This window comes from Wolffia australiana, chromosome 7, assembly GCF_029677425.1.
Source record: "Wolffia australiana isolate 7733 chromosome 7, ASM2967742v1".
Taxonomy (NCBI): Eukaryota; Viridiplantae; Streptophyta; class Magnoliopsida; order Alismatales; family Araceae; genus Wolffia; species Wolffia australiana.
The window spans coordinates 19,409,987-19,423,972 of NC_135841.1; the positions used below are offsets into that span (position 1 = coordinate 19,409,987).

Here is a 13,986-nt window from a genome sequence, read left to right on the forward strand (position 1 = left end):
AGTTTAGACTCGTTAATCTTCCGACAATTCATTCATGATTCATAATTAACCTTTAACTTCTATTTTTGTAACCCCTAGAACCAAAAAGACATTGTTGTACGCATGCCTTAGACTGATATACGAGTCATAATTCAGTCCTGTGAAAACCATATTTTAAATCTTTTTCTATTGGTGCAACCAGTACATCCAAAATGACACTGTAGGCATGCATTCGAGTGATACACTGTTCATCGTTCATTCCTGACAAATTCATAATTAACCATCAATTTTTTTAACCATTAGATCCCAAATGATACTGAAGTAAGCAAAGCATTCCTTCAAAACAAAAAAAATAATAAGAGAGGCAATGGTTTGCGTACTCGCAAGTCCCTCTCACTTGCATGTGGACATCTCAGAGAGGAAGGGAGAAGCATATGGAAAAAATTTAAGTTAAGCTCCACAGTGGGAGAAAAGCTAGGTTAATTTTAACGTGGATATCTAATTTAGACGAGGAAGGGAAGTCATTATGGTAGTCAATTGAGAGAACAGTATTACAAGAAACGCAAACATCGCAAGAGAGGCAAAAGGCTATAAAGAACAAAAATGCAAAATAAAGAAAAAAAACGCAAAGTGAAAACAACTATTATTTCCCTACTGAAAAAAGGAGACTATAGTAGTTGTCAAGAGACTAAGGAACCAAAAACAGAAGAAAAACTCAGAAACAGGGCCCCAGAGAAAGACACAATGGAACAAGTTATTCTTCTTCTCGTCGTGTAGGCTACACATTGAAGGAAGGCTACAAAATAATTATCTCAAAACAATCCAGACAGTCCAACACGCTAAAAAACAACAAAAAAAAATATCATTTCCTTTTGTTTATGGGCTGTGAAGGCCTAACCCTACTGCAAAAGGGGGATTATTACAACTGTCATACAGATGAAAGTAACATGAAAATTTTCATCTTCCTTATTCCGTCATGGAGGCCTAACACTAATGAAGAGAAACAGAGCTGATCTGCTAATAGAGGTCACCCTCTTTGTGTGAGTAGATGACACAGTCTGAGGTGGGATAGGAGACGCATGTTAAGACATACCCTTTGCTGAGCTGGTTGTCATCGAGGAAGGATCCTTCGCTCTGGTCGACGGTGCCGGAGACTATAAGACCAGCACAAGTGGAGCAAGCACCTGCTCGGCATGAGTAAGGCAAGTCGAGCCCCGCTTTCTCAGCCGAGTCCAGCAGATATTCATCGCCTGGGGCCTCAAACTCCATCTCATTTCCTTCCGGCGAGATGATCTTCACCTTGTGGACTGTCTTCGCTGACGCGGAGACCTTGAACCCATTGCCTTTAGAGGATCGGTTCCTCTTCCCCAGGCCCAATTCCCTATGCCCAATAGAAATTGAGGTCCTCCTCTGATGGATCCTTGTTACGGGAATAGCTGCTGTTGCAGGGCTAGCAGAGATTGACATTGCTCCCAATTTGATATGCCCTGTATCATGACATGCATTACATACCCAGTAGAATCATCCCATCATATAAATATATAAGATCATTGTGCCAAGAGTAAGACATTTGTTCAAGAATAGAGGAAATGTATTATAGGTTTATGGTGTAACATTGTGTTGCAGCTAGTCAAGTAAGATCATGGAGGAGAGAACTGTCCACATCTGCTGACAGCTGCGTTGATATCTGGAGTTTTATGAGAACTGCAAGCATATCATGATTGTCCAAGCAATTCACTCGAAACTCCAAAAAAATAGATCATAGGCGAAAATGGAGGAAGATGACGCTTCAAACTTACTCTAAAATCGGAAAACGAGAGTTAAAATATGGAAAAAGTGTCCGCGCTGTCTATTTCTTTTGCATTCAAATAACAACCATGTAAGAACAATCATCAGTAATTGACTATCGCGCATGATTAGCAGAGATGCCTTGTACTCGACTTCCCCAAAAGACTATCCGATTTCTCGCATTAACGATCATTAAAATGGCATTTATTCGTAAATAAAACTGTGAGAGGAGAATCAGCTCCTAAGAACAAGACCATTGTAGTCTTAAGTTGAAAACCAACAATTAAATGAGATTCGTAGTTTTTAATCTGCAGAATCAGCAAACAATCCATGAATATATCGTTGGATACCTTGACTACTAAACGTTCACCACAAAAAAATCAGCAACAATCATATCGCTAGACCCATGGAATACCACTGATTTGAAAGTCACATAATTTACACACGCAGATCCAAAGTTTCTTCGGATATCGAGAGTCCATCAAACAAACGTTAACAATCCAGCCTCATCCATCATATATCTAATTTTAAACAAATCAGGATCTCAAAAACCGGAGAACAAATTATCACATAGAGGAAAATAAAAACAGTTAAAAGGAAGAGGAACTTCTCTTGAACGGAACCCAGGTAAAAAAATACTTAGTTTTGGAAAATATCTCTCCCGGGACGCAAACAGAGTGAAAACCCAAGAGAAACGCATCAACCAATCTTAATTTAGAGAATACCAACAACCGATACTACGGGTGCAACATGAACGAGAGACAAGAACGGATCAAAAACCAACATACGAAGGAAAAATCAAGAAAAAACCGCAGAAAAGCAAGAGATGAAATTCACAACTAGCACAGACCAGAACCAGGGCTTCAACTTCACTCAAAGCGCCGACAGTAGGAGAGATTGATGCGAGATACGGAGGGTTCTTGCTACGGTATTTATAGCTCTGCGGCACCTTGGGCCCTCGAAGAGAACGGAAAGCGACTATCCTAGGAAACCATAATGTTATTTATTACGAAAATACCCCTGTGCGGAACAGCGATATTATCTAGGGGGACCCCTGGAACCGTCTGGAATGTGGGGGTACATTAAATTATCATAGTTTGATGAGATGATAATATTTTGCAGGTCTTATCTGGATCCATGCTTGATTTGGGGTGTCTAATCAAAATTTCAAACATCTATTTGTTTGAAATAGTGGAAGTCTTACCAACATATAAAAAAAAGCAGTGGAACCAGGTATCTTACAAGCAAATATTAAAATAAATGTTGAGGAACTATTGTATCTTAAAAGTAATGAGTTGAAATCTCTTTTTAGTGCATTTATCTTGCATTTCCTTTCACTCTGTTGAATAAATGTAATAGTAATTTTGATTTTTTTTTCTTTTCTGTCACCTTTGTTTTTCTCTTCCTTTGTTTGGTCCTTTTTTCTTTGCTAGCAGAAATTTCCTTTTTGAAATAATCACCAGGACAAAACGAAGACAAATGCAAGAGAGATCCTTACTTTGGAGGACAGAGCACAAAATGAATAGGCGGAAGTGTTTATTTTACTTGCTTTTTTTTTTAAAACTTTGTGCAGTTAATCAATATTGGCATAATGGTTTTATAAAAATGGTGTGTTTTTAAAAAACTCTAACTTGAAGAGTTTATCCTATTCTTGATCCCAAAAAATGAGTTTGGAAGTTAGACTCTTTGAATGCATCAATATCCTTTCAAAATAATACCTATTTCGATTTTAAATTGCTTTTGTGGGATTCCCTAACGAGTGAGGATATCTAATAGAATGAGTTGGGGGCTGAAAAATCAAATGGTTAAAATACTAGTAGTATGTGGTGAAGAGATTGAGTGAATTAGTATAAGAATACTTCTACCTCACATGAGGGATAGCCCCCAACTCACACCGCATGAGTGAACGGACTGAATGAATTAGTGTAGGACTCCTGGTTATGCTTCTAACTTTTTCATTAAATTGAATTCTAGGTGGGGAAGGGGTATGCCTATCTTCAAATCCTGAGCACAAAATCTTCTATCTTTGGCCCACCTTAATACACTTTCTTTTCCTTTGTTACCTATATTTTGCCACTTCACACCTACATCCTGGCCTACCTTTTCAGATAGGAACCCATCTCATTCTTATCCCTTACTACTCATGATATTATTTACTCCCAAAATCATCTATATTGCTTACTTTAAAATCATATCACAATGATATCTCCGTTTTTTATTCATTTTTATATTTTTTTCACTGGCTCTTATCAACGTCATTCCATTGTCTTATCCTCTTGAGCACGCTACACCTTCTTAATAATATTATGTGCGCATGAAAAAGACAGTTTCATTTATAGTATTTTCCTTTAAAAAATTTTATGAGATTTTTACCCCTTTACAAAAAGTCAAAAAATAATAAATAAAAGTGCTGTATTTCTCTTGTACTTTCATCGACTTGGGGAATTGTCTTGAGAATCATTATTGGCTCTATTTCTATCTTTTCCCTTCTTCTAAAGTCTTGGTAGAAAGCTAATTATGTAGTATTTAATCCTTCACATCATATATACCTACTTTTAGCCGTACTTTTTTAGCCATACATACGTTCTCTTCTTTCTCCACCCTTGGAGTAAATAGGAACCTCATCACCTGCATTAATTTCTCTTCTTTCTCACATTTTTTTATGTACTTGCACAGAAAAAAAATATTGCATATCCCCTGTTATCACCTAGAAGGAAAGATAGTGGAGATGTCCAGCTCTAAGCAGTGACCCTGGAGAGAGCATGATCTTGTGGTGAGTGATGGGAAGCCCACTTCTCCACTAAGAGCAGTGAGGTCACACTTGTTCCTACTAGCAATACCAGAGAGAATTAGGTCACTCATATCATATTCATTAAGCTCTAAATTGATAAAAAGGTTCACTTACATGAACTTCTCAGGTGAGTATCTAAATTATCATGAAATATATTCCTTTTGAATTATGATTGATATTTTTTCGGCACTTTACTCTCATTAATTTTTGGTGTTGAGGATAATGGAAATTTCAAGTAGAAATATGGGACATTGCTAAGGGACTAGCAATGATTTAAGTGGGGGGATTTGATAACATTGAATAGACGGTAATAGTTATGTACGATTATGATTTATTTACTTATTTATTTTATGGTTGAAAATTGAAAAATACAAATTACCTATTTAGTCCTATGTTATTGAATTTATTGGTTTTTGAGACTAAACTTACTCTGATTCTCCTGAATCAATTAGATTATTCTTACTATATTCATGGAGTTTTATTGAAACCCAGGATTCAGGTAGATAAAATTTTAAAGTTTGGATTCAAATGGGAGATAAGGAAAACATAAAGCCATGACCTGAATCGAAATAGAAGGCCCAACATTGAAGGAGGAGGAAAGGCCCAAATTAACCCTTTTTAGGGACATTGTCAAAAAGAGGCCTGATTTGTGGAACTTACTCCATACATTTGAAATTGAAAGCTGCTTTTGTATTGGAAGATATGAGAAAACACGGATCAAGTCTGAATTTCAAGATAAAATAGACCCCTGAATCCATTCAGGAAACGGGCTGAGAACATTTGACTCATCTATTTAAACATCTTTTGCGCCCTCTTTATACTTGATCCTTGAATTCTGTCCCAACATAGTACATCTATGACTTTTATGCCTAAGATGTCCACCTCACTCTCCTAAATTATAATAGAACCCCATGGGCACGTAAGCCAATTACTTTGTCTACCCAAGAGGCTAGTTTTGTAATCCCTCTATCCCATTTTTACCCCCAAAACCCATCTGACATTTTTTTCACTCTTTGTAGATGGACTAGTCAGATATGCATTTTTAGACCCTTGGATAAACTTTGTTATCTGAGATGAAGGGTCTTGTGTGAGTCCTAAATAGGGTCTCCGTGTTGTGCAAATCCAGCCATGATTTCTCGGCCCAATGGGTCTATATTATTTTGGACGCAAATTATAAATTAGGTGAATAAGTTTCCAATTTTGGGGAAAACAATTTTTAATGAATATGATGATAGGGTTTAGCCACATCATAGGAATTAAAAATCATAATAAGAGTACACTGATTAAAAAATTCCAAAAGAAATACAGCAAGAAATTTTGAAAATTTAAAAGTGGAAGTTTGCTAAAATAAAGGCACTCATACAAGTGTAAATGTTGACGAATGTCCATACAGAGCGTGTAATTGGATGGGCGATACATTTTACTTTTGGAATACATACATCTTATTAAGTCTCTTTATATGTTTTAATTTCCAAATTGAGCCATAGGAGTCACATAGAACAAATATTGAGAATAAGTTTGGAATAACTGACAGAGCCCCATGCCTTATGCACTTGGTAATTACCTGATAATATGCACATATATTATGCATTTACAAGTCAACCGTCAAAGTTTTGTGACTTTGATTGATTAATGCATCCTATTGTTTATTTCATACATATTTTCATTATGTGATCATACACACAGTTTCCTATTTATGTATTATTTTAAGAAGAATAAAACATATTATGTATTAAATGGAACAACAGAATCTTCTGGATCTTCCCATAGTAATTTTAATATTTTATATTTTAAGAAAAAAATCCATATTTATTGGAATTTATTTAATGTACCGATTAATTTATTAATTTAAATTATTTAGTTTTGAGGGGCATTTTTATTCTTTGGGGACAATTTAATTTAGCACACCAACTTCAGGAGTTGCATGTCTTGGGTCTTGGTTGTAGAGTGTTTGTACAGACCCCGTGTCTTAAGATGTGGGGGGTTATGTGGCACACACAGAGATGACCAAATAAGACACGTCACCTGATTCTGGCCGAGTGGCTGAATTAATTTCTATTTTTATGAACGTATCCCTCCCTTTATTATTCATTAATGGAATTATATTGTTTTCTTTAAACTTTGTGAAAAGTCTATCTCAAGTCATAATAAGTTGTAATGCAAATTGGAAGTATGAGACCCAAAGAAATCCAATAGATGAAACGGTGACCTTAGGAGGAATAAAACTTGAACTTTAACCCAGGACTCTACCATTAAGAAGAGCTGGTGTGGAGTTGTGGTCCAGAGAAGACTCACCAGTCTTTTTGAGGCAACCATGTTAGATGTTGATTTATGATCCTTTAATCATCAATTTTGTTACATAACTTATCTATAAAGCAGATTGGAATTCTCATCAGTTTTGAGAATTTTCTGAATTTTTTCTGTTTTGATGTCTTTTGTTTATGGATGATTGAAGTTCCTTGAAGATACTATTTGATCATGGGTGGGTGCAGGTAAGGGTCAAAACAAATATGCTTTTTAAAAGTAAAAGTAATGTTTGAAACAATGAAGATAGGTTAATTTGAGCTAAAATGAAGTTAATGGAATTAAAACATATCATTCGATTTTTTTATCAGAAGACTAATGCCTCATGACCATTGGCCAAGAAGCATTTTGCTCTATGAATAATGAAAATCCTCATTACATAAGGGTTTTATCTCTCTCCCTTATATTTTTATTCATCAATTCATACTGCCAGCTGCAAATGCCTCTACAATGATGAAACTCAATGAATTCATTTATGATGGAAACTCCAAGCTGCTCAGAAGTTTCCACTAAAGAAGAAAATACTGCTTACATGACAATGCGCGTATAATATCTAGAATTTCTTATTTTTTGTGCAGGAATTTCAGCTAACAACCAAAAACAGCAACTCCATCTCTTTCAATGGAGAAATTGAAAAGAGAGAATATATTAGAAATTAGACGAAGGAAGATGGAGATATATAAGTCGTTTGTGATAATATTTTGAAGCAAAGATATATATTGGAATGGATCTGAACTTTATTAAAACATGTAAGTAACTTCTTCTGAGTGATAAAGAAGAAAGATCACATCAGACTTTCACAGATTAGAAATTAAAGATTCAGGCAGTGACTTGAATTTTAATCAATGGGATAAGCAATTGAGGTTGAGAAACATCAGGCCTGAAATTCATCTAGACTTATTTTGGGAAATCACAAGTGGGTATTCTTGAACCAGATTTTTTACAAATTCTCATTTATTTACTTATTCCGCATGAACTTACCCTACAATGAAAGCATTGACCACGAAATTTGATAGTTTACGAAGAATCTCACTCGCATACGTCTTTCATCGTTCCAAAAACATCGCCAATTCGCCATGCCGGAGAGAAGGGAAGGCTGAACGATTCTCTGATGAGGTCTGAAGAAGAAGGAGAATGCAGTGGCAGCATTCCATACTCCCCTTGACTCCGGCTCCATCGCCAACCCCTTCTACAAGCTTCCATCCGCTGCAGTTCTCCGTGCCCTGCCGCCGGAGAACACCCTCACAATCCCAGCTGAGAGTAATCTGCCGGTCATTGGGTAGCAAATGGAGAATTCAGAACATCGATCCAGGCGCGTAGATTTCTATATTTTCTGGGTTTGGGTTTTTCTCGAGTTTTTTCCCTCCAATTTTTGTAAATCTTGGATCTTTCTCGTTCCCAGATGCGGTGCAGGAGAAGCTGAACACTTGGTTTCTCAAGGCGAGGACGGCCGTCACAGAATTCGCCGGGCCGCTCATCAATCCCGGACCAGGCACGCCGTCTGGCCCTCCGCCGGATGACGAGAACGTAGCCCTGGATGAAATTGTGATGAAGGTTCCTGAAGTAACTCTAAGCGGGAAAACGAAGAACGGCGTCCTCTCTTTGGAAGCGATCATCTCAATTGAGCAATTCAGTCGGTAGCTACAATGCTCTTCCCCCTTTTTAATTTCCCTCGAGTAATATTGGGTACATGATAACATTTTTATTGCTTGGGCTGGGCATCCTGCTTCAGTGTTTTGATTGATCTTAGTCGAGTTATTCTCTAATCCACTGTCTTCTTGTTAGATGAAAAACTTCTAGAATAAACATTCAGATCTTTGTGGGTAACTATATTACCTCCGCATGAATAAAATAATTCCTTTCGTGAGGTTGGATCTATGGGCCTTTCAATGTAGATTTTTCCCAGTTTTATTTTGCAAGATGGGTTGTAAAATTTTTGTTCTCTTTGAGTTTTTTTGTACTGTTATACTTGTTCTTTGTTTTCTACTTCAACGCAAGAACTACTTTTTTTGGCAGGATGATTGGCCAGACGGGGGAGAAGATGCAGAAGATTTTCGAAGCCCAGGCTCCTGAATCGCTTCGAGGGAATGCACGCAGCTTGGTGGAATACTGTTGCTTTAGATATTTATCCAGAGATAATTCTCATATTCATCCTTGCTTGAAGGTACCTTTTTGATATTCAACGCTTCGTTTTTCAATTGAAGCTCCTCTATTTCTTATCTCCACATTCCTGATCGGTTCTCACCAGGATTCTGCATTTCGGAGGTTGATTTTCATAACCATGCTTGGTTGGGAAAAACCTTATTGTGAGGATACCGATGAGATTTATCAACTGGAGACCTTATCTTTAAAGGTACATCATTAATAGTTTCATAGAAACTCGTAATTATATGTCTCTTTTTTTCAGTGACAGAAGTTTGTAAGGTAAGCTGAAAAGCCTTAAATTTTATTCCATGGGTTTTATTGCTATTGCTGCAGGGAAAATTTGTTGGAAAAGAAGCTTTTCTCCGAATTGCTCCTGCGGTAGCGGGTTTGGCGGATATTCCTACAGCTCATCATCTTTTCAAGGCCTTAGTTGGAGACGGTGAAGGCATTTCGTTTTCTCTGTGGACGGCCTATGTTTCAGAACTTTCCAAGTGAGAACTGGTATCCTGTAATTTTCTCAAATACTACCTCATTTTCTGTGATAATATGATTTCCAAAAATCAGACGCAATTTTCCCCTTCACTTTTCTTTGTAACTTTTTTATCAACTGAGTTTTCCTCTGATCGATGGTAATCACATTTTTTCTTGGAAATACGAACCATGGTAATCACATTTTCTTGTGCTCTAGGGTGCATGACAACAGAGAGTCGTATAAAGGTTATCCGAATGTTCAGAAACCTGATGAGGAAATACTTTGCCTAGCTTCTAGTAGGAAGAGACCTGTTCTTAAATGGGAAGAAAACATTGCATGGCCTGGAAACTTAACCTTGACAGACCACGCTTTATATTTCGAGGTATCACTCTCTTGCATCTAGAGGGCCTTATTATCCTCAGACATAAGTTTTTTTTCTTATTAGACTGCGAGTAATTGATTAATTTGCATTCACAGAGGATTGGTGTAGGCGGGCAGAAGGAGCCCATAAGATTGGACCTTTCTGCACCAGGTTCAAGAGTAGAGAAAACAAAGGTTGGGCCGTTTGACTCTAAACTCTTCGATTCGGCCATTTCTGTCACCTCTGGATCAGGGTATGTGATTATTCTCTCAGTAGTTTGTTAAAAACTATTAATTATTAAAAAAATAGAATAGTTTTTGATTCCTTTGCCTCTCAAAGCAATATTTCTGTTGCACAGGGTTCAGACTTGGGTCCTTGAGTTCGTAGACTTTGGAGGAGAGATGAGGAGGGATGTCTGGCATGCCTTCATCAGTGAGATCATATCACTCTACGAGTTCATCCGAGAGTTTGGACCCCTGGGTGATGATGATCCATCAATCAGACACGTCTATGGGGCCCGAAAGGGCAGGATCAGGGCAATAAAGAGCGTCGCCAATAGCATTGCCCGGCTGCAGTGCCTCCAATTCATGAGACGGCTTTCAGAAGACCCTGCCAAGCTGGTTCAGTTCTCATACCTGCGAACCGTTCCTTTTGGTGATGTCGTCTTGCAGACTCTGGCGGTTAACTTCTGGGGTGGACCGCTGATCACCAAGCAAAGTCAACCCAATCGCAGCCTGCCACGTAATCTGGAGATCTCGCCTTCAGCCTCCCACATATTTGACGTGGACGGGAGCACATATCTGCACAAGTGGATGAAATCCCCCTCCTGGACACAGAACCTGTCAGTTCTCTTCTGGAAGAATACTTCAGTCAGGGGGGGAATCATCTTGAGCAAGAACCTTGTCGTCTCCGGCCTGAGCTCTGTAGAAAGAGCGGCGTTGACGTGCCGAGAGAAGAGCCAGATAGTTGACCGGATCCGGGCCACCATCGACGCTGCCATGATCCAGGGGATCCCCAGCAACATAGACCTCTTCAAGGTCACCATCTTCTGGCTCTACTAGTTAGTTTGTCACAATTTTTTATTTCTTTAAACCCAGTCTTTACAAGGTCATGCTCAGGGTTTCGTCCTGGTTGGCCAGTTGGGTCTGGCACTGGTCACCGCCAGTGTCCATGTCATTGAGCATTATTGACTATGATTAATATTGTGACGGTGACAAATGCTATGGCTGTTGATGGTGATAGTGTTACCGTAGATGGTTGACATCGATGGGACATCTGCTTGATGCATCTGTCAATGTTTGGCATCAACTTAGTTAAATACGAGTTCAAAAATAGACAACCCTGTCAAGACCAATGCCAACATCAACGTCATCCAGACTAGTTGATTACGGCGTTGACAGAAATTTTAATAAAACAATGCACAATTGATGTTGATGATGACATTGATGCCTGTTGACGATGATATCATCAGTAATTTATCAACCGTATGTCTGTCGTCATCAATTACCTTCTCTTTTCTGGTGTTTGGGATTTGACATTTGACATTTGCTTATTTTCTTTACTCCGGCAATTGCCATTTGCTTGGAATTCAGGAACTGATGCTTCCTCTGGTTGTGGCTGCGGCCAGCTTTGAAAAGCTCAGACGCTGGGAGGATCCCTACATGACCATCTCTTTTCTGGCATTCGCCTACACAGTCATTTTCAGGTAAATGCCCAAGCCCTGAAAAAATCAGTCGAGGATATCAACCAAAAATTGAGTTTTGTATGTTCATTTTCAGGAATTTGTTGGGCTATTTGTTGCCCATGAGTTTAATGATCATTGCTGCTGCCTTACTGCTGCTGAGGGGCCTGAAAGAGCAGGGTCGGCTTGGGAGGTCATTTGGTAAGGTGACTATCAGAGATCAACCACCTTCCAACACATTACAGAAGATCATAGGTCTTAAGGAGGCCATGGCGGACCTCGAGAACCGGCTTCAGCTCCTTAACGTTACTCTCCTTAAAGTCCGGAACATTGTTCTAGCTGGCCAACCTGAGGTAAACAAAGGGCTTCTTTATGAAGTCAATAAGAGTGTTAGTCCATGAATAATTACTGGCCATTCTTACATGCATGATATTATTTGTTGGATGCATAATAGGGTAAGGATATCACGTCTAAACCAGAACCTGGCTTTTATGAGAAATGATGTGAAAATAAATTAGAGTGGATGCACTTCTTACCTAAAATCTGAATTTTATCTTATTATTTTATTTATTTGTTGCAGACGACAACAGAGGTGGCCCTGGTGCTGATGGGAGCTGCAATTGTTCTGTTTGTGGTTCCTTTTAAGTATGTTATTTCCTTTGTCTTGCTTGATCTCTTTACTAGGGAGCTAGAATTTCGGCAGGAGACAGTGAGGCAGTTCAGAATGTTCTTGAAGGATCGTTGGGCCGCGGTTACAGCTTCTCCTGTTGTTGTCCTTCCCTACGAAGACCCCTCGACGGCATCCCCAGGAGATTCTCCTCCCAAGAAGAAAGCCCAGAAGCCAATTCAGTAAGAAAAGCATAATCTTCGGGTTCTGGATTTTTCTTCATTTAAGTGCATCGTGTAAATACTTGTAAATGATTTATTTCTTCTCATATTTTAGACATAGATTATTCTTATACATATATAACTGGTGGAAATCATGACATTTGGAAGATTTCCTCGAGTTAAAGCCCATTGAGTGAGGTCTCTTGAATTCATAAAAATGAACATTTTATGAGATCCTAATTTCTCAATGCAGCCCCTTATTAGGGAAAGTCCCTTCGTGCTACCGATGCACTTTTGTTGTGATGTGCAGTCCGGTTCAAATTTCTAACTGTACATCGGACACACGCCATAAAAATTTCACCTCACACTGCACAGAGGCCTGTGCAGTGCGAATGTGCGGTTTTTCCCGAATCTTTTTAAAAAACATTATTAGCTCGCTCTTCTCTCCCTCTCTCTTGATCATTCTTCTCTTGCTCATTCACTGCCTATCTCTTCTCTCCTCAATCGAACACTATTCTCCCTCTTGCATTAAAGCCTTGCTATTCTCTCTTTAGCTCACTCTCTCTTTTCTCCCTCCCTCTATCCGCCATTCTCTGCTCACTCTCTTTTCTGTCCCTTGCTCTATGATAAGTCCAAAGTTAGGGTTTGAATCTTGATGTTTTAATTCAGACTTAACCAACAATATTTATCAAAATTACCCTTTAAATTCTCTATAATTAGTATTGGGCAAGAAAGGGATCGATTCATAGAGAGGAAAAAATTTAATATCAAAATTTTTCTCAAGCTTGGAATGAGTGAACACATTTTTAAGTGAGAAATGTAATTTCTAGGATTTTTTTGGATTTTTAGTTAATTTATATATTTTCCTATGATTTAAGTTGAAGCAGAAATACAAAGAAAAATAACTAAAAATATTTTAAACTAATTTTCCTAATTTTAACTAACACCAGAAATCAAAAATAAATACTGTTAGAAATTTTGGAAATTTAATTTACACCAAAAACCACTAGAAATATTAAAACGAGAGCTCAAGATGTTTTTAGAATTTTATTAGATGTTAAAATCAATAGTAATCGGCGATATTAATTTTAAGGATTTTCCTGATTTTTTTGGAATTTTTTAAATGCAGAAAATAAAATTTTCAAAAATTTCCAGATTTTCACAATTGTTATGAATTTTTAAATGCAAAAAATATAAATTTACATTTTCAGCAATCGCCGGTGGCAGTGGGCGGTGGGCTGCAGCGGCAGAGCTTTTTGGGCCTTAGGGTTGGCGGGCCTGACCTGGCCCGTTTAGGCTGGCCTTAGTGGGTGAGCCCACTAAGTTTCAACCACTAAGTCAATCAAACTAAGGCAGCCTATTGGGTCAGCCCAATTGGGCTTGGCCCAATTGGGTCAGAACTTAGCCGATTGGGCTAAGTCCTGCACAGGGCACTCTTGTGCCCTGTGATCGGGCGTCCTGCCCTCGCACTGACCGGTGGGCAGAGGGGTGTCCCTGCTGCACGGTACCACATGTCAACGCACAATGGTGTTGCAAGGGGGGAGAACGTATTTTTATAGGATAAAACTGATTTTTAATAGGATTTTTTTGTATTGGAAATTTAAAATGATAGAGAATCTAGGGAGAGATAAGAATAG

General features: G+C 38.3%; 2 protein-coding genes across 2 annotated transcripts; one reads left to right on the plus strand and one right to left on the minus strand.

Annotated features, from left to right (window-relative positions):
• Positions 1 to 824: 824 nt before the first annotated feature.
• On the minus strand, positions 825 to 2,731 carry FD3 (ferredoxin 3). The gene is made up of 2 exons (XM_078578623.1): positions 2,618 to 2,731; positions 825 to 1,466 (listed from the first exon to the last, which is right to left on the minus strand). The coding sequence occupies exon 2, from the start codon at positions 1,444 to 1,446 to the stop codon at positions 997 to 999; it is 450 nt and encodes a 149-aa protein (XP_078434749.1). The 5' UTR covers positions 1,447 to 1,466; positions 2,618 to 2,731; the 3' UTR covers positions 825 to 996.
• A 5,138-nt stretch (positions 2,732 to 7,869) lies between these two features.
• Positions 7,870 to 12,518, plus strand: LOC144705599 (chromosome-partitioning protein, putative (DUF639)). The gene is made up of 11 exons (XM_078578365.1): positions 7,870 to 8,174; positions 8,265 to 8,499; positions 8,879 to 9,026; positions 9,111 to 9,215; positions 9,341 to 9,498; positions 9,696 to 9,861; positions 9,957 to 10,093; positions 10,199 to 10,877; positions 11,433 to 11,545; positions 11,619 to 11,874; positions 12,102 to 12,518. The coding sequence occupies exons 1-11, from the start codon at positions 7,997 to 7,999 to the stop codon at positions 12,372 to 12,374; spliced, it is 2,448 nt and encodes an 815-aa protein (XP_078434491.1). The 5' UTR covers positions 7,870 to 7,996; the 3' UTR covers positions 12,375 to 12,518.
• Positions 12,519 to 13,986: the final 1,468 nt, after the last annotated feature.